The sequence below is a fragment of the Scomber japonicus genome, chromosome 15 (genome assembly GCF_027409825.1).
Source record: "Scomber japonicus isolate fScoJap1 chromosome 15, fScoJap1.pri, whole genome shotgun sequence".
NCBI classification, from domain to species: domain Eukaryota; kingdom Metazoa; phylum Chordata; class Actinopteri; order Scombriformes; family Scombridae; genus Scomber; species Scomber japonicus.
This window is the reverse complement of record NC_070592.1, coordinates 27,892,597-27,913,286: the sequence shown is the minus strand read 5'-3', so window position 1 is coordinate 27,913,286 and position 20,690 is coordinate 27,892,597. Positions and strand designations below refer to the sequence as shown.

General features: G+C 37.6%; 1 protein-coding gene across 5 annotated transcripts in view; it reads right to left on the bottom strand.

Moving 5' to 3' along the window:
- glcci1a (glucocorticoid induced 1a) overlaps positions 1-18,219 on the bottom strand; it is a 31,180-nt gene extending 12,961 nt beyond the window's left edge. For all 5 annotated transcript variants that reach the window (XM_053333789.1, XM_053333791.1, XM_053333793.1 and 2 more), the window contains exons 1-2: positions 17,493-18,219; positions 2,890-3,041 (exon numbers count right to left, since the gene is read on the bottom strand). In XM_053333789.1, coding sequence (XP_053189764.1) covers positions 2,890-3,041; positions 17,493-17,853 — 513 coding nt within the window. In that variant the 5' untranslated portion in view covers positions 17,854-18,219. The remainder of the gene's footprint in view (positions 1-2,889; positions 3,042-17,492) is intronic.
- Positions 18,220-20,690: the final 2,471 nt, after the last annotated feature.

Below are 20,690 nucleotides of genomic sequence, written 5' to 3'. Positions count from 1 at the left end.
ATAAAACTGCTCAGCAAAACGTGGAGGAGGAAGTATTTAGATCCTTTACTCATGTAAAAATACTACTGTCACTTCAGTAACAGTCTGTATTATCATGTTTTAAGTTTGTCAAACAAGTAGTCAATGCAGAAAAGTGTCACATGTGACTGTTGTACTCATATATAATATATTATGAGACATATAACAATGTAAAAGTAGATTTGACTGTTGTGGGTTAAATGGAGCTCATATTGAAGTCATTTATAAAGGACTGTAACTAATGATTAGTTTCATTATAGTTCCATCTGCTGATTATTTTTTATTTTAATAAGCTGATTGGTTGGTTATGTAAAATAATTCGAAAATAATGATAATAATGATAAATAACATAAACTGAACAAATATAATTACACCCATTGCACCAGCTCATATCTAATGTAACACCTTAACTTCTACACTTCCACATATTTAAACACATATTAGACGTAGAATATCTATTTCCTTGAATTGTTTTTTATTACCTTTAAATATGATGTATCTATTCTTGTTTGGTTTGTTTTTTACATTTATCTATTATATCAGTGTTATCTATTATAACAGAATGGTTTGATGTTTTGTGTATTTTACTGCCTTGTGAAACACTTTGTCAGTTGGATTTTGAAAGGGGCCTTATAAATAAAGTTCATTATTATCATGAATATTATTATTATTATTGTTTCTGTAATTATAGAGTGAGTGAAAACAGTGTGGGTGTTCTCTTTTTTCTGTTTTAATAAAAACGAGAGAGAAAGAGAGAGAGAGGGGGAGCTGCAGTAGTGAGAACAAAACCATGACCGAGAGAAATTAAATGTTATTCTTTAATTGTTTTACGGCGGTTATGACTAAATAAGCATACAACACCCGACAGATGATTAGGTGTGGACGCAGACGCTCTTAGTTTCTGTTTCACGTTCCTCCTATTCATTTCTCCTTTTCATTCGCTCGCTTACAGTACAGACGACTGATAGATAGTAAAACGAAGCAAGCGAGAGCAAGAGGAAGACCTCCTCCTCGAATATTCAAACATGTGTGGGACAGGAGCGCAGACTCTCACTGTCGGGCCCTTTGTGTGTGCAGCTTCAACAGTTAATAATAAACTGGAAGCTGAGAGCGAAGAGGTCATCTGGCTTTTGATGTGGCACAGATGCGTAGGCGGTAAATGTCACGCAACCTGGAAGAAACAGGATGTATAGAGCTGAATGTGTGTGTGTCTGAGGTCAAACAGCATGACAGGATCACAGGGCAGGAAGGAGTGGGCACGAATTAAGGTCAAAGATGACTCATATAGTTACTACAGTGTTAGAATAAAAGCATAATCATATTTTCAGAGTCAGCGATAACATGGAGATGGATGTGAAGTGGATGCACGATTCCAAAACACAGCCACACTCAGACAAGATACAAGAGCTGCTAAATACTCTGCTGGTTGGAGAGCTGATAATAAAAGCTGATAGTGGTGACTCATACAGTCCTCAGTCAAGACTCAGGCTGCAGATGGTGAAATTGAGGATGATGACGAAGATCATCCACTTATTGGCACACCCCTGGGATGCAGCTCCTCACTCTTAGACCGATAGAGTAGGCTTATGTAAGTTAGACAAAACAAAAGGATTACTCACCAATGATGTTTTAAGTTACTAAAAAAAAGGAAGGCAGAATGAATAATGCTGGTAATTATGCTGATAGTTGAGCATGTAATGTGTCGGTGGTATTTATCAGTGCTCCATGCAGTTTGTACAGCTGGATGATGTTCAGAGATCAGAGTTAATATGAGTTATAGCCTACAACTGTAATAATAAGTGGCTTTATCATTATTAATCAGTTGGTACTAGGCCTGTCACAATAATTATCGACTTATCATACAATAACATAATTATCAATATCATCAGCATATTGTGTGATACATGGACATGACCTCAATATTACCACACTTCACACTGTGAGGCAGGTTGACACCTTGTATGGCAGCCTCTGCAAATAGTGTGTGTAATGAATGTTTATGTGAATGAATGGGTGAATGTTGACATGTAATATAAAGCCATTTGACTATATGAATGCTATATAAAGGCAGTCCATTTGCCATCCATTTGTTGCTTTCCGACAACTGCAGCTCTGATCTGTGGATAGTATTTTCTATCTGAAGTCAGTGTTTTGTCCCCGTTCCACAACTTTAATGGTCAGCATGAACAGGAGGGATGATTGCAGCAAGAAGTGTTTGAATGTACATATAGAGATGTACAGTGAGTAATGTTTGAAGACACTTGGGTCACTGTGATCAGATACCTTCATATCTTGTAAGAGATTGTAAGAGATAGGGGACAAACTCCAAAACCTTCAAGCTGTACAAACACATTCTAAGGTTTATCTGGCAAATGATGTATCTGACATGACAGATCATGTGGATATTTTCATCCTGGTGGTCACATGTAGGTTTACTGTTGGTGTGGACACTGTTCGGAAACAAGAAGGACTGTGGTTTTGAAAGATACCCATTTGATTTAACTGTTTCAGACAGCTGAAACCTCTTATTAACACAAATACTGACTGAGGAGTTTGAGGAGTTTAAGCATGCTATGAAAGAGTGACGTGTCCACGGCAGGAGTTTTTTATTCATTAAACACCAAAACCGGTAATTCTTCTCCTATTGTGTGTAGGACAAACAAGCAAGTCGGCCATAGAAAACCAGCAAAGAAGAAGATTTCACTGTGTCTTCCTGACATTTAGTTTCTTGGGAACAGATCCCAAACATTCCGGGAACAGTAAGGTGTCACATAGCTATGTTAAACATCTAAACTAACTGCCAATGTCCACAATAAAGAGAAGCCTTGTATAAAGCTGTCCATCATTGTGGGAGTGGTGGGTTGTGCTTACCTGTGTGGACTTATCTTTCATACAAGATGGATAGTGCACATGAGGGTCCCGAGGCCACTGCCCGGTGAGGTAGGGCCCTGTGATAGCGCCAAGGGAGGAAGTCCGCCGAATGGCCCCCGAACTCCGCACCTGCTGTGATTTGATCCTTTCAACTGTAGAGATAAAGAGAGACAAAGCAACACAGGTTCAATGTAACGTAGCCACAGAGAATCGTCATCTAGAGCTGCTTCTTTCTGAGCATCTATTTCCAGCAGACAACAGCAATGTTAGTCAGAAAGGCTCAGATGAACCTACAGTACTTGAACTTTCCCCGATGACAACCAGCAGACATAGCTAGTAGAACATCAGGAAAGCTGAGGCACTCCTCCTCTAGCTTCGTGGTGGCTGTCGTTGACCCCGAATTTGATAAAAATATCTCCCTAACAAACTAACCTCTCATAGACCTCAGGAACTGGGGCAAAGCTTGTGTTTTCACTGACAATGCCTCCTTCTGTACAGTATGCGTGTGTTCCTCCAGCACAAGCAGTAATATGTAATCCCTCCTTGCCCTTCAGCCTTACAAAGCCTAAGTTCAACTTTATGAGCCCACAGAGAGTGTTAAGAGAAACACTTGAAAAGCAGAAACCTGAAAGGCATACATGGGTGCTGCAAAGTTCATCTGACAGGACGGGTTTCTAAAAAGTGCATTTCTATATCATCCAATCAGATATGAGACAGTCAATCTTGTTATTTCAGTTTACCGTGTGTAACCACAGCAGAAAACTCCCTTCATACACTTAAGAGTTGAGTCAGATTGCCGAAAAAGGTTCACTCCAATCCTCTATACAATCTAGAGCTCAATCAATCAATCGATCAATCTTTATTTGTATAGCGCCAAATCACAACAAAGTTATCTCAAGGCACTTTACACATAGAGCAGGTTCTAAACCGAACTCTTCAGGTTTTAACTTTAAAGAGACCCAACATTCCCACATGAGACACAGTGGCAAGAAAAACTCCCTTTTAACAGGAACAAACCTCAGGCAGAACCAGAGCTGTGATGATTAGAATGGTCACTTGGTGGTAAATAGAATATTTTGAGAGTTAAGACTGCTGAATGGACACAACAAGATGTCAAGAAATTATGACATCTTCTATCTAACATTGTGCACACAAAATGATAATAAAAGAAAATGAAAATAAGCGTTGGTTGCAGCTGTAAAATAAAGTACAGGAAGTAGTATTTTTGTATTCTTTAATATAAGGGCTAAAAATGTTCATCGCTGTTGTCAAGTGTACATTCATTAACCATTGTTAGAGGTTGGAAATATACTATTGACCTTACAACTTGTCCTGTCATGATAACTACTACTTTATTACAACAATATATTGTCTCAGAAATAATCGCGATAAACGATATTATTGTCATTGGAAGATCATTTTATACCACTGATATAATGATAATATAATAACATAATAATGCAAGAGGGGAGGTGTAAAAACAGACTATCATTATGGTTGGGGACAGAGTTATTTACCTTTTTAATTCTTCTACAGTCTCCACTCAGGATGTACACAGGGAGGAATGGAGGACACTACTTGTTTAGCCAATGTGACATGAAAAGCCTCTTAGCTAGAAGTCAGTGTTAAGAAGACTTGTAAAAATGTATTGACATCCAAGATGCACATGTTGGACTTACATCTGCCTGGATACTGACCTTAGTAATCATCCAGTATGGGCCATACTATTACTAAATACAGTGTTCGGCTTTTACAGCTTTTACAGCCATAAGCTAGTGTGTGTAAAGTTACCACTGGTACTTCCTACATGTTTCACAACAAATGCATTTTAGTGTTAAGGTTATTGTAGCAGTTTAAGGTGAAACTCAGGGGTCCAGTTTCTCAGACAGAGACCAAAGACAAGATACTGTGAAAATATCCACCAAGATTCAAATCTTAATCTTAATCCCTGTCTGGGGTGTTTATATGATATTATTGGTTAGCTGACATTACCAACAATTGTACCCCATGGGGTTTTTCCTGTCACTAGATTTAGACATTTTCTGCATTACATGTCAGGTTAAAGAAAACACAATTTCATAAACTTTCTCAATAACATAAAGAACATCACAGAACATGAGAACATAAAAATCCTGTTGGTATAAATATCTCCATTGTAGATATGGTCTCACACAAACTTACACATACATTCATGAATTAGATATAGATAGATACTTTATTATTTACAGGAAATTGCTTAGTTTACAGCAGCTACATCCACATTTCAGACAAAAAAACTTCAAATACCTACTACTAATACCCAAAAGTAGTGTGTTCAAGTGTGCAGTGAAAATACACTACAGTATCTAAACAAAAAGATGTTATACTTAGGAAGAAGAGCGCACTGGTATAATATTGCTGCTTGTTTGGGTATAAAATGGCATCAGGAAAAAAGAAAAAGTCAAATGGATGCGTGACTAATTGATAGTGCAAGAATGGACAAAATGCAGAGGCTGACTCAACTAAGAGATTACTGAAGACTTCAGAAACAGGATGTACTCAAGACATAACAAAAGGACAGTGTGTTGTTCTGTGCTTCATTAATTAATAATTAATTAATTCAACCGTTTTTGAAAACCAGTATAGACTCTCATAATTCCTTTGTGGCCACTTTGGTGTGAATACGTTAAAACTTAGTGTATGAATGTGAAAAGTTTTTTTGGGCACATCCGGGTTTGGCAAACACACAGATTCATTAAAGCCCTGACAGTTGCCTAACCCTCCTGTGTAAAATAATATGAGTGCACAGCTGGTGATAGACAGCATGCTGCAGGGTAAACATGTTTTATAACTGCCACGTTAAGAGGACAGAAGAGCTTTCCTTATGTGTGTTCATTACATGGCACCTCATCTGGTTACAACAGTTCGGTTGTAATCTGGTGTTTTGACTTCTTGGTCCATGATAGTGAATCCTATTAAACAAGGTAGAAGGTAGGGTCACTTGCTATAAATCCACAGGATTACAGCTACACTCATGGGACTCATTTAGCCCTGGATGAGATCTTCTATCTACGTTAAGTAGCTCAACAAGGTACCAAAAGAGTAGCATTACAGGAACAATCTCTCTCTTCCTCACGCAGTCTGTCTTGTTAGCTTCCACAACAGACTTTACAAAGCTATTAAACACCCAGACTTCCATAGACCTAAAAACTCAGCATTTTATTCTGAAAAGGCCAAGGATCTGACTCTAGAAATACTATGTTACAGGGTTAACAATAATGAGTTGAGTTTTGGGTGACTTGTTGTAGGAGTTATGATTTGGGTCAGTTTAATAGAAGTGTTTATTTATTTGAATATTTATCCAGGTTCTATCAGCACAGTGAAGCTTCATGTAACCCTGCTTATCAGGACCTACAGTACTGCTGGCTGGAAATCAATTCCTTACACCATGTAACCACAGTGTAACTCATCCCTGATTACACACTCAATGATTAAGACATTTGTTAGAAACCTAATCCTTGATCAGGATCTCTTTTTCAACAGAGACTAAAGGTCAAGAGATTATGTAATTCATGATTTTAATGTGCAAAGTTACACAGATTTGGGATCAACAGAGGGCCCAAAATAGACCCTTGCGGAGCACCATCACTAACTTTGAGAGCATGTGATTTGGTATCACTGGAAACAGCTTCAGCTTCATTTCTTATTCATAAATCTAATTAAATGAATATCAATCTTTACTAAAAAGGGTAGATGATATTTCAACACAATTTCATAGTTAACAATATTAAAGTCTTTTGATGAGTCATAAAAAATGTGCAGGACAGTGCTCATGATTGTCCAGAGTGTAACAAGCACAACTGTTATGACATGGTCTAAACTCCAACTGTGGTGGATGTAACCTAAGATCTTTCTCTACAGAGGCTCACAGCATAGCGTTCACTATGGTCGCTTAGATTTTAAGTGAGCAGGACGGCTTGTTGTTGAACTGTGAGGTTAAAAATATAACATGTAGAGCTGTATTTAAATGAGCCATCAGTGCAGTAGTAGAGGATCTACAGACATTACCCTCTGACTAATTTAAGCATAAGTTCATCAGTTTACTTAAACCTCAATCTGACTTACAGGCCTGTGGAAACAAGCTGATGAGACCAGGTTGGCTGAACTGATAAAAAAAAAAGAAATGATAGTGAAAACTCTTGCACATATCTCAGCACATTTCATGACAGATTCTACAAAGTAAAAGTGAAATTATTTTATATTCTTGTTTTTAGCCAGCACTGATCATCACTTCAGCCATTTAAAATGACAAATCAGCTTCTGCTTATAAATGTTAATTCACAAAAGTAACTTAAATGGCTAAATTAGGCAAAAATGAAACTTGGTAGTTGTGAATGAAGAGTGTAACGCCAATGTAAATCCTCTAACATCATATTGACTTCCTCTTATTTTAAACAAGTATTTTTAGGCAATTTGTTTTTTTTTTTTTAATTTAGTTTAAAAATCTACCACGTCTCTGAAATTTAGGGTTTTTAGTGGGTTAGTTTTAGTCTTTATTTGGTTCCCCAAACTTCTACACTGTATGTAATGTCTGGTACTATAAATGAACAATGTGTTGCATTACATAATATTAATTTGAACAGCTCTACATGTAAGTTTTAAGCTTGTAACATCCAAATGAGGTCATTGATATATGTAGCAAAGCTTGCATGAAGACTATAAATCAAGCCTACAAATACATGTGGCTATCCTCAGTTGTGTTCTTCTTCTGGTAAAAGTGAGCTTAGAGTACACTCCCATTCATTATTCAACCCAAGAATGAGGACAAGCAGTTGTGAAGATTGACAGACATGGGTGTGTTAACAAAGCCTGAGGCGTGTAGACTTCACGTGGTAGTTTAAATATTCACTGTATGCAGCTTCACTCCAAAAGTAATAGTTTGTTAAGGCCACGGGTTTATTTACAACCTGTCTGAGTATTAAACCAACCACATCTTTACTTTTAGACTCTGGAATGCAAAGTTGAGACAATAATACAAATCCATTACTGTGGTCTGTACAGTATGTGTCTGCATTCTGTTGGTTGAAACAGGGTTTACAGTTCATACCAAATATGGACTCCTAATAAAGTGTATTGTGTAATGGCGTTTCCCTTCTATTCATTCTGCAGGGGGATGCCATAATATCAATGTGCTATTTAATGACTGTGAGAGCATGGTAGCATCCTACATTATGGTGGAGCTCCGAGCAACAAATTAGCCCCAGCCACCAATCAAATGCAGGTAAAATATGCAAGCAGCTGGTAAATTTGCTTCACTCACCAGCCAAAACAACAATGTTAATCTTTTGAGTAGCTGCTTAAATGTAAGATTCAGTAGTCATTATGGCTAAGGGTCAAAAAAGTGAATTTTGCACCTTGGTGGAAATGTTTTGAGTAGGGTTTATACTTCAAACCAAATATGGACACCTAATAAATTGTGTTATGGTAGAGGCTCCCCTTTATTCATTCTGCAGGGGGGCGCCACTGCTAAAATTTCAACTGATCAATAATATCAATGGGCTATTAAGGATTTTCATTCACGCACTGTGTGAGCACTGTAGCATCCTACATTATGTTGGAATTCAGTGCATTAGCTCCAGCCAAATTCTGGTCAAATATGCAAGCAGCTGGTGTATAAATGTAACATTCTAAAGTTTGGTTGAAGGTCCAAAAAGTTAATTTTGCACCCTGGTGGAATTGTTTTAAATCATTGACTAGTGCATCAAATCCTCCTGAATCCTTCCTCTCCTCATTCCTCAAAAGATATCTTTATGAAAGGTGCTGTTATATGAGTAGTGTACAGAATACGTGTGGTTGAGCAAGTAGAGCAGGCAACAGAAAAGTGAGGAAATAAATATAATAAAAGCTGAAGCTTCTCGAGACAAAAGTTGTCTTGTCTGTTGTTTCACCAACTGCATGAAAAGTGAAGGAGGTTAGCCGCTAACCTGACCAGGCTTACTAAGGTGGACTGACCTTTAAGGTAGACCAACTATTCTCATTTTTAGTGTCAATCTCAGCTGACCCTCATGTAAAGAGAGAATAGAGAAATGTGTGGCCGCTGCTGCTGCTTCCTCCACCCTCGCTGCCCACTAAAAAGAAGTCAAACTACAGGGGGAAAACACTGCTTACAGATCAAACTGTTTTTTAAGTTTTCATGAACAATTATAACCCTGCTGGTTTAGATAACCAGCTAAAACTGAAACAGGCCTACTACTTCCTGTCATTTGATGTGTGCTTACATGACCTCGGCCCGCGGTGACAGCTACAGTATGCAGTTATCATCACAGCACTGAAGAAAAACACACACACGCCAGCTTTGAGGTATTGTCCTCTGCAAGACATTTGATCACTGAACTGAGATGTTGCACACCAAAAACAACTACGTGAACAATGGGAGAAATAACAAGTCATGTTTGGGACCATCCCAAATATCATCCACCAGCTGATAATTTTCATTCTCTGTGTTAACTTTAAAGTATGTGATAACAACCTAATTAGATACCAGTACTGTATGAAGTCACAGGCTGGGACTGTGATAACAATAACTGCTAACTGTTGTTATCAGTACATCAGTAACACCACTTTTGAATGTCATGATTACATTTGAATATACCTGAGTAATGCACATTGAGTTGTATGTATTTTAAAAGCCCAATCAAGGGACGGGTATTACAAACTAGCTTTTAGACTATAAATGCTGTAGTATGTGGCATAAGTTCAAGTTTTTCTACAGTAACCTATCAGATGTAATGTGAAAACAACTTTAAAACATACACCACAAATACAGGCCTTTATTTAAAGAAAGTAAATGGTAAATGTTCCTAGTATCCCACCTAGTAGCACTCAGCCCTACATTTCCCTTTAATAAAAAAAAAAGCACAAATAATTATTATTGTATTTATACACAAAGTGGGTAAAGGTTCGTGTTGGGAGCCTGTCACTTTTTCAAAATCCTCTGGTCTTTGGTCAATATGCCATACAGTGAAGTAGAAAACACTATCTATCTGCCTGTCTGATCAGATGAATTTGTGTTACTTGATACAAATATATCTTCATTAAAACATACACCACAAACATTCACTTAAAATACAACTATTTAAAGAAAATAGCTGTTTGTAAGTAGAGATGTTCCTAATATCATTCAGCCCTAACTTTTCACAAACCACAAGTAATGAGAGTTATTGAATTATTACACAAAAGGGGGTTAAAAGGTTCATGTTGGAATATTATAGCTGATTTGAATCTCCAAATATGGGAGCTTTCACTTTTTCGAAATACCCTGGCCTAGGGTCAATATGACACACAGGTAGTATGAGTATGAGTATAAGTTCAAAAAACAAAAAAACCCACTGATGTACAGTATGTAGAAGAACTTAAACACAGTAAGTGGCCATGTTTTGTTTTGAAATCTATCATTCAGACATGTAGTCATTATAATCCTGCAGTAATATCTGTGATCACACGTTGTATTTATGATCCCAGTATAAACTAAACAAGCAGAAGGACAAACTCCTGACCTTTAACAGTGGTCAGAGTAGAAATCCACAGCTGGACCTGCCCTCACTTCAACTAAACCACAAATAAACTTAGTTGGACTATAACATGTACTACTGTGGGAGTAGCTGTCATGTGTAATGTGTAGCCTTTGTCTTGCATCTTGTAATCACTGCGGTCAAGCCTCATAATGAAACCGTGTACAGTGTTGATGTTCAGCAGCTGTGTTGCTGACTTCTGCAATAAGCAACAAAGGGCGGCACCGTCTGTCTACAATACTAACAAAGAACAACCACAATGACTCGTTGGCAGCCAAGAAATCTGCAAGGACTACCCAGCTCCAAAATTTGAAGCATTAAATTGGGTTGAAAATGTTCAGTGTACCACCTGTGTGGCATAATCCACCAATCCCACCTTAATAACAGAGTAGCTTATTGAGTATAGTAGTACTTTTCAACATCAGTCTGCAGCTGTGGAGGACCACCGCAGTTTCAGTTGAGCAGTTTACACCAAATAGGTTTAGACAACACACTCAGAGTGGAAACAGGAAACGATGGTATGTCTGCTACAGTACGTCTCCAGAGGAAACATCAGTGTTTGCTTTAAAAATCTGCATGGCACGTGTAGAAGAAGTCTTCTCTCCAGCAGACTGGACACCATGAGCTGGCCAAGAGTTGTATGTTCCTTACGGAATGAGTCGTCATTCTGAGCACGTTAGCATGCTTACGTTAGCATTTAGCTCAAAACACTGCTGCCACACAGAGCTAGCATTTGCTAAGCTAACTAATCTTTTATCAAACCTTTTATCTATCTAAGACTACAACTAATGCTTATTTTCATTATCAAGTTCTAAATTAGCTATCAATAAAATGGTGAAACATGTTCACAATGCTCAACATGACATACTTAAATGTCTTATTTTGTCCACAACCCAAACACATTCAGTTATTGTCCTAGAAGACTAAAGAAACCTCAAACTCAAAACTGATTAAACAATTATCAAAATGATTGACAATTACTTTGATAGTTGGCAAATAATCGATACATGGCAACTATATATTGCTCCTCACTCTCTATAGGCAAAGAGATGAATGGAAAAAACATAGTTATTACATTCTTATCTCTAGTCGACAGTCAGTGGTTGCAAATGAACATTAATTCCATATTATCTGAATCAGAATCAGCAGCTGAAAGCAAAAATGAAATGTTTGTCTCTATTGTAAGATTACGGTTGTTTGTGAGTGATTAGACTTCTCCGATTTATAGTTTTTCAGCATTTTTTAGCTTTAGCTCCAAATTAAAATCAATCATGTTTTCCTGATAGAAACTTTTTAATATATATATATATATATGACCAATGTTTCAGATGACTCAAGTTAGAACAGAATGTATTGTTCTGTACAGTGTTTTCATAAAGGATACTACAGTATTTCCAGTAAATCTGTAGAGCCACAGGCCCTGTGTGATTTGTACAGTGTTGTTGTATTAGTTAAATTTGCTCCAGGCCTGTTTGGGTATCATAAGTGCATGCTTACATTTCAAACTCAAACCTTATTCACTTTATTGTCAACCAATGCATATATATACATATGGCATGGAATATCATTTCTAGGGCTGGGTATCGGTATTCAATACCTTGAAAATGTATCAACCTAAATAAATCAATACCAAGTAGTATCGAAATGTCTCCTGTGAAACGATACCTGCATTCGATCCTTTTTGCACCCAGAGCTAGAACATATGACTATTTGTATGGACTTGCTCACAGCCAATCAACGCAAGCGTTAAATATTAATATTTTAAAGACCTTCAAAATGCATTTGTGTAAAAAACTAATCATTTAGATGTGGAAGAGTGCTGGCATTTTGTCCAATTTAATATGTCTATTTATGGGTATCAAATGAAGTACTCAATTGGTATTGGTATCACTTTAAGGGTACTTGGACGTGTACTAGTATCGTCATTTTTTCCCCAGGATCCTATGGTGCAACAGGTAAACAGGTAGACATTGCGAGACATTAAATATACAACATAAAACATGAGGACATAAACTGATCATATCTGTACATATTAGTTCATGATAGTGCAAGAAAACAAGACTGTGGTACATAACAATACAGACTATAAGACAGGACAGTAGTAAAAAGATTAAGTAAACTATTAAACTCATGTGGTTGATGCTGAAAACTTTCAAGGGATAACAAGGTCATCCAGCATGACTTTCACTCATATGACCATGTCAAACCGCAGGAGAAACAGTCCCACCATGGTCTCATGCATAATTCAGAAAGTGCTATTTAAAGACCACTTCACACGTTTTGCACTTCATTTCTATGTACGGGATTTGTCATTGTGCTATACATCACACAGTAATTCTCTTGCTTTCTCACTTCTACACCATAGCTGGGAAAGGTTTATAGTGAGGTAAGTTGAGTTACACTGAAGTATACACATCTTACATTTACCATGCACAATTAAAATCTTCTCTTTTATCCCCCTGCTTACAGTAATGTTGTAGCCATGTAGAGTCATGACAGTGAAATACATTAGCATTAGCCAAGATCAGATAAACAGTCAAATTATTCAAATAAATCAAATTATTCACTGACAGACATCAATTAAACATTCACAACTACTTTTTATACAGTTTAAATGTGACAAACCACCAATTGACAGCTAGTAAGTTGTGACTGATTAGCGCTAGCATGTTCCCAAAGTTGCTAGTTTATAAGTTGTTAGCTCCACAGCTACGGTAGCTTGCCAATAGCCATGCTAGTAGTAGTCATTATGTTACCAAGCTAACGTATAAACTTCTCTGGTCCACTTTCTTGAGTAAACAGGACTCTGTAGCTGCCAAACAACCAAAGCTGGGTAATAATTAAAAACTAAAACCTCTGCGGTGTGCTAGTGAGTTACATTAGCTTAAACTGAAGCAAAATAGTAGGTCATTGTGTCTGTTTCTCTGATGTGTGATGCAAAGCGGCTATCTGTATCTGATACTGTATTTCCTCAAATAGAAGACGGTAGTAAATTAAACGTCAGGTCTCTGATAATGGAGGTGGGGGCGTTCTTAACACGAACAAATTAAGGGCTGACCCAAAAACAGACTGGGGGGAAGAAAAAAAATGGTGGCTCAACCAAGCCCTCCAGGAACAGCACTGGGCTTTGAAGCCAATTTAACATAGTGGCCAAACCGTTAAATTACAATTCCAGGTCTGTCATGTGATGCACACTGGCCCAAAAAAGACCTTTTCCCACACATAATCACGGGGAAAGGAACGGCTGTAAAATGGTGGATACATTTCGTAACCACCTTTCATTATCAGAATTTGATCTATTTGGTTTGATAATATCTGGAAAATTTTGGTTTTTACCATTGAAGTTAATGAGGGGCTAAACTGGGAATTAGGTGGCTCATCTGGTGGAGGTCTTGGAAATGATGTTGCCTTTGCTCTATGAACTGCACAGATGTGGAATATCCAGGTAGTTTTATACCAGGGAGTCAAACTTTTTTGGCTTCATACACCACTCAGCATATGGTATGTGTATTCAGATTTACATGGGCCTACACCGGACGCTGCTGGAAATCATCTAGACTGCCACATTTTTGGTGTCAAATTCAACTAAGAATCATACACTTTTGTATTTGAACCACAAATCTAAAAATAAAAGTCTAAACTGAATCTAAATAAAAGCTGGGAATGGTTGTGATGGATATAAATAATAAAATAGAGCAGTGGGTCAGATGAGATGATTTTTCTTTAAATAACTTGGGGTTGTGCATAAAATGTGAGAAGGTCCAGATGAAAATAAAGTTGGTTATAAGTGTTGCACAAGGTTATGTACACAATAAATAAGAGTTACAAATTTAGAGATGAGTGTTTTAAAAGGAGAAAAGGTCCAGCTCCTTAGGCCATTTTGCATGTACAAGACAGTCCCTAACTGCAACTCATTGTCTTCTATCAAATCATTCACAATTATGTATAATTCCATACTGCAGTATCAGATCACCTGTGGCAGTTTTATCCTGCTCTGCATAACAAATCTGGTGACTATTGATGATCTTATTTCAATGTTAGTGAGAATTCACCTCACCAAGTGCCTGAATACTGAACTTGAAACTATTTATTTGTGTGTTTGGCATATCTGTACTGTAACAAGATGCTGAGTGAGTTCCTGTTTGCACTGTAACCATGGATGTAATGAACATATAAACACATATAAACATGGTGATTAAAGCTGTAACTAATGATTATTTTTATTATAGATGAATCTGTTGATAAAATAGTGAAAAATACGTGTTATAATATCTTTGAACTCATGATGACATCTTGAAATGTCTGATCAGAACTTCAAAATCCAAAGATATTCAGTTAGCTATTAAGTGCATTTTCTTTAAAATGGCTAAAACAATTATCTGATTATCATAGTTGCTTTTCATTTTTTTGTTGCAACTCTAATGATGATATTGAAAAGTTGTAAGGAAAAATTTTGGTTTATAATTTCAACAAAGAAATTGGAACTCACATATGTATCTCCTCCGCTACATATTGTCAGAACCTGGCAAACATTTATAGGCTATACTACAGCCAAGCTTCTAACTCCCCCACTTTCTGAATGCAACTCCGTATGAAACAAGTAACATTTATTTCTGGTCCTGTAGCTAGCTCAGTGTTTTTAACCCACCTCAATGGAATATTAATTTAACTGATATTAATTTGACGTTGTATAACTGTATTATTTATTCATTCATTCTTTAGTTGTTTTGTATTGTTGTGTGGCTTTGTACATGTTTGAAAAAGCCAATGAAAATACGTAAAATGAATTTCAATACACTGTGTGCATGATGTGTGTTCTAAATTGAGTTACTACTCTGAGAAGAAGCAAATGTTGACTTAGTAATGAATAAAAACAAATATCGTGGACAAGTTCAGTGCTGCTGGCACCTCTTCACTATATATAATATGTTCATATCTGAATAACATGCTGCTTTACATCCCTAAAAATGATCCAGATAAATGCCAGTCATTATTTACTGATTAGCTCCCTTCCAGCTAAGTGGTGCTCATTAGTGAAATCACAATCACCTGCAACAGTATGACCTTTGGCTGGAATGAACACACATGTTTACAGCGTTGAATGACCAGTCTGCACTTGGACTAGTAAAAAGAAGTCATAAAAAATGACAAACTTGTAGCTTGGCTGGAAGTAGTGACCTTATGATAGATTGAAATACTATATGGGACTAAAATGCCTTCAGTTAATTATGAACACTTTTTCCAAATAGACTAAAATGTCTTTAAAATGTCAACTAAATGTACAAATGTCTATCTATCTGTATGACTGTAAAAAAAAACAAAAACAAAAAAAACTGTTGGCACTAGCTGTCTATGGGCTCAGCTGGGTCACACAGCCACTGTCATTGTTTAGCAAAGGTCATCAAAATGAAAGTTAGTTATCTCTCTCTGTGTGTGTGTGTGTGTGTGTGTGTGTGTGTGTGTGTGTGTGTGTGTGTGTGTGTGTGTGTGTGTGTGTGTGTGTGTGTGTTTATTGGTTGTTGGCAGGCTTCTAAAATGCCATGCTCAGTGCCACCCTGGCTTCATGCATGCCCCACCTTGGCCACCACCACCATCACCATCACAATACCCTGAACACGCCACTGCTAAACACAACCACGTCTAGAGTGACGACAACAACAACAACAAAAAGCAAAGTGCATATGATAATAAAAGAGATCTGGCAGCTCTTGAAATTTGAATACTATATAGTAACAATGTAGCAGCCATGACACATGCTATATGTTGTCTGCTTTGCACAAACACCACAGATAAATGGGTGAATTTGGAAGGACAAAGTGTTCTTTCCTCATGAACTGATTATCCCCGTTTATTCAGGTAGACAGAATGATATTTTATATGTATGCATGTAGTTGCAGAGGCTGGCCTGCTTGCCCAGAGGGCTCTGTTTATGTCTCAGAGACTGCTAGGCCCCAATGTTGCCATAGGAGCCACAGACCTACCAGCTGACGACGTATTTTTTCCCCCGTTTCAATGATGGTAAACAAGCACAATGACACGATTTAATAGTGAGCTTTTCGTGTTCACCGTCAATGCCGAAAATCTGGCTAATCATCCGTCTCATGGAGATCAGTAAAGCCTGTTTATCTTCGACAGAGTAGCTGCATCATCACTACACAGGCATCCATATCCTGACATATTTACCTTACAGCACGGATCATATCACTGTAATGCAATAACAACTGCGTTACTCTCTTTACATCTTCATTGGAACACATTAGAATAACACAACTAAATTGCTTAAGCTGTGTAGTGCTAAAATATGAGCTATATTATAAAAAGGCATGGTGACGTGTGTGTGGCATTTATTGTGGAAATTTAAAGATAACATGTGTCATCTCGGTGTTTCTGCGTTAAGCATCAGTTCCCTAATGGAAGTTATTATGACCCAATTAAGACAGCTAGCCAACTAGCCTAGCATCTCGCCCCGATATGTGCAGTTCCATCGCAGCTAGAGAGAATGGTTCGCTAAACTGAAGCTACGTTTGGAAACTTGACCATTTTAGCTTATCTGTCTAAATGGTGAAGGTATAGACGCGTTACAAATGATCCTTGACCTTAGTGGTGAATGATTACAGTCCGCTTTAAAATTCGGCATGCATCAAACTCATAACACTGAGCTCATTTCAATAAAAATGTCATCTTATAAGCGATTTGGTCTCTTATTTTCCATTAGCTTTTCTCTCCAAAACACAACGTGGCGCCTGATGACGAGCCGTAGGAACAATTGTCAAAGTTGAAATTTTATTGAAGTTTAGTATTGAATGGTGAACTATACATACGCCGAATATAACATCACATTGTCATTATCCGAATGTGTATTGATTATGGTTTTCCAATAAGCGTATCGTGTTCATTCATTGCACAACACTTCAATTGTCACATTTTCTAAGCTAGTTTGGCGTGACGCTCGCTCCATACGAAACACAACGCCACTTAGCATAGCACTAAGCTATCTGAACGATGATGGGTGCATTAAACATCAACTTCATCTACTTGAAATGATGACATTACCTTTGGAAATGGGAGAATGTGGAGAGCGTTCTGGTGAGCTCCTGTTGTCCGGAGGTGAGAGTGTCTGCCTGGGGAACAGCCTGCTGTCCGAGCCGCTTCCAGCCGGGTTGGTGGGACTGGAGCAACGGGACGTCGTCGGTCCTGTGTTGCTCCCGGCTACTGAGAAGGAGGAGGAAGAGGAGCGGGTTGGGCTGTGCTGATTTCCACGCAAAAGCTGGTACGGCACCGTGGCGCGGATAGGCTGCAACCGGACCGCGGTGTTGTTGTTGTTGGTGCAGGGAGAGCAGGAGGCTGTCGGGGAGCCGCTGTGTTTAACCCGCTGCTGCTGGGATGAGCCGGTTGCTGATGCTGCTGACATCATCAGCTACTTCACTTGATAAAAGTTGTTTATGTAACAGTGTGAGTGGTAAAAAGTGCAATGTCCTGTTGACTAGACTACAACTTAACTTGACGTAGTTGTTTTTCAGCATACGACATATACGCCATCCATGTTTAACTCACTTTACCAGCTGTCAAAAGTTTCTGAAGTTCATTCACAACGTCCAGGCTTCCGAACAGTTACATTTCTGCGATGTTATCCACAACAACTATAAAGTTACTTCTTGAATTCCGTGTCTGATGAGCACAAACATAAACAGCACACCTGTAGACCTACAGCTGACTACAGTTTAGTTTAAATGTCCTTATTGTTTGCCCGTGTTTCTTACATGTCTCCACTCCTCTACCACAATTTCCAAGACCGCAGTTGTCAGTTCAAGCAACTACTGACAAGAGGTTGGGCCAAAACAATACGACTACTCTCTGATTGGCCTTGGACTACTTCCTGGGTATGTCAATGCTTTGTTCATTGGTTGCATTGAGCCTTCACCCAATGTAAATGGACGGCAGGTTAATCAGAACAGAAGTGAGGTCAGGGCTGATGTTGGTTAATAACCACTGCATGGACCATAAGTAGTTGTATTAACTAGTGTAACATGTTTATTATATTTAAATGCAACATATCAGCTAAAATAAGTGACCAGTTTTTGTCATTTAACATTTCAGTCTTTAAAAAAAAACAAAAAACACACACAAACACACATTCCGGTCATGTTCCATAGGTGGGATAAAGTCACTGTTTCATCATGAACAAGTCTCAAGGTTTAGCTATTGAGTCTCAAGTCAAGACCAGCACATTTTTAGTCAAGGGTAACAAGTCCCAATTTAAGACCAATTTTAGTCAGGCTACTATCCCAAGTTGTGACCAGTCCCAAGTGAAGACTAACAAATCCTAAATTAGGTCAGAAGTCTTTCCTCAAGAAGGTGGACCAGAGTCTTTTTTAGATTTTGTCAAATCAAGTTTTAAATAATCAGATTAATGACAAGGCGGACTCAAGTTGAGTCCAGGTCATGTGATTGAAAACCATTCCGATGCATGTAACCTGCAATACAACCAAGTACTTTGTAACTCTCAGAAGTGTAGATGAGTATTACCTGCTCAATTCATATCCTTTACTACTTTTGCAATGTTATTTATGCTAATTAATCATCTTAATAAAATCACAAAATGATTCAATGTGATCATAACTGATGATAAAACATCCCCATCATATGCAAAGACAGTCACAAATTAATCAACACTCTTCAAATTTATTTGTATAGTTGTTGTCCACAACGCTACCAAAACAGAACACTCTACCAGCATTGTCACACACTCACTCAGGGAATAGGACGGTTCAGGAAAAAGATTTTAGTAGGAGTGAAAAGATGGACAGGTGTGTGTCCCTACCAATGAAAGGTATATTGACTGTATATTAAAGGCACAGGAGGTTAAGATGAGACCAACTTTGATCATGTACAAACAAATACAGTACAAATAACATATTTGGTAAGCTCATGACAAATGAATTTCCTCTTCTCAGCAAAATGTCTATGCTTATTAAAAAGAAACAAAGAAAGAAAGAAAAAAACCTTGTTGAAGGGTAAAGACACAAATCCAGCAAACTGTTGAGAATATACCCATACAAACTACTTCAACTATACAAACCAGGATGTGCATGTCATTCTAAGAAAACCACTCAAAACAAGAGCTACAGATGAATGAATGGTGAAATCCTTGGTATATTTTACAGTATTTACCAGCGATAAAGTACAAGAGATTGTAACTTTGTTCATGTGAGTACTGTAAATTCTCATATAAAAGCCAGTATTCATCTAATTGCCATGTCATAATCAAGCCAACACATAAACATGGAGTTTGTTAACCATGGAACAGGAGAAATCAGGAAAAGCCTGTTCCAAATAAAGGCCTGGTTCAAAACCTAGTCAGTACAGTGCCTGGCTACTATTTGAGAATTTACTGTACATCAGCACCATAGGTTCACCCTTTGCTGACTTAAAGCCAAACAGTTTGTGTAAGGTGAATCCCAAACACCTGGGAAGTCACTTCACATTATGTGGAATACTGCATAACTTTTCAATCAGTGAAAAAAAGACAGGACTCTTGTTCTATCTCTTTTACAATAAAAAAAAGTGGTCATACAGTTGAACCTCTAAGCCTCTGTACACTCTGTACAATATCAGCTGTCATTCCTTCACATCATTTCTATAGAGATAAAAAGTGTACCAACCATTCAAAGCAAAGAAACTAGTTTGACAGAATTCTAATGAAACATGTATGACATTAACACAAGACAGCAAAGTCCAACTGAAAATTCAGAGAGAATAAATAATACAAAATAAACCCAAAGCTGGCTGTAAAATGTGCTGATGCTGGATCAAAAGGAAGGCTACATTCAGGAAGGAACATTTAAACATCATGATTGGTTGTTATATAAACAAGAAGTGGTTTTGCGACACATAATGTGAAATATATAAATGGCATCGTATTAAATTCTTAAGAGTTCTAGCTGGTAAAAATACTCTTACTGCACATTTGAACTTGATTATTTAAACAATCTGTGTGTGTTGCAGTTCATATCGGGCCAGACATGAATTAGTACTTTCCATTTAATGCTTCTAGTAAATACTTGGGTTTAACTCAGTGGGAGGTAGGCATTTTATTGTCCAAGTGCTAAGCTTTGAATAAAGTTATTGCTTCATCATCTACGTGTCACATCCTCGAGCCTTACCTTAAAAAAAGTATTTGGTACCATTTGAAATGACAGTCTATTCTAAACAGTAGATAGTTCATACAGGGATAATCAATCTTCACTATTA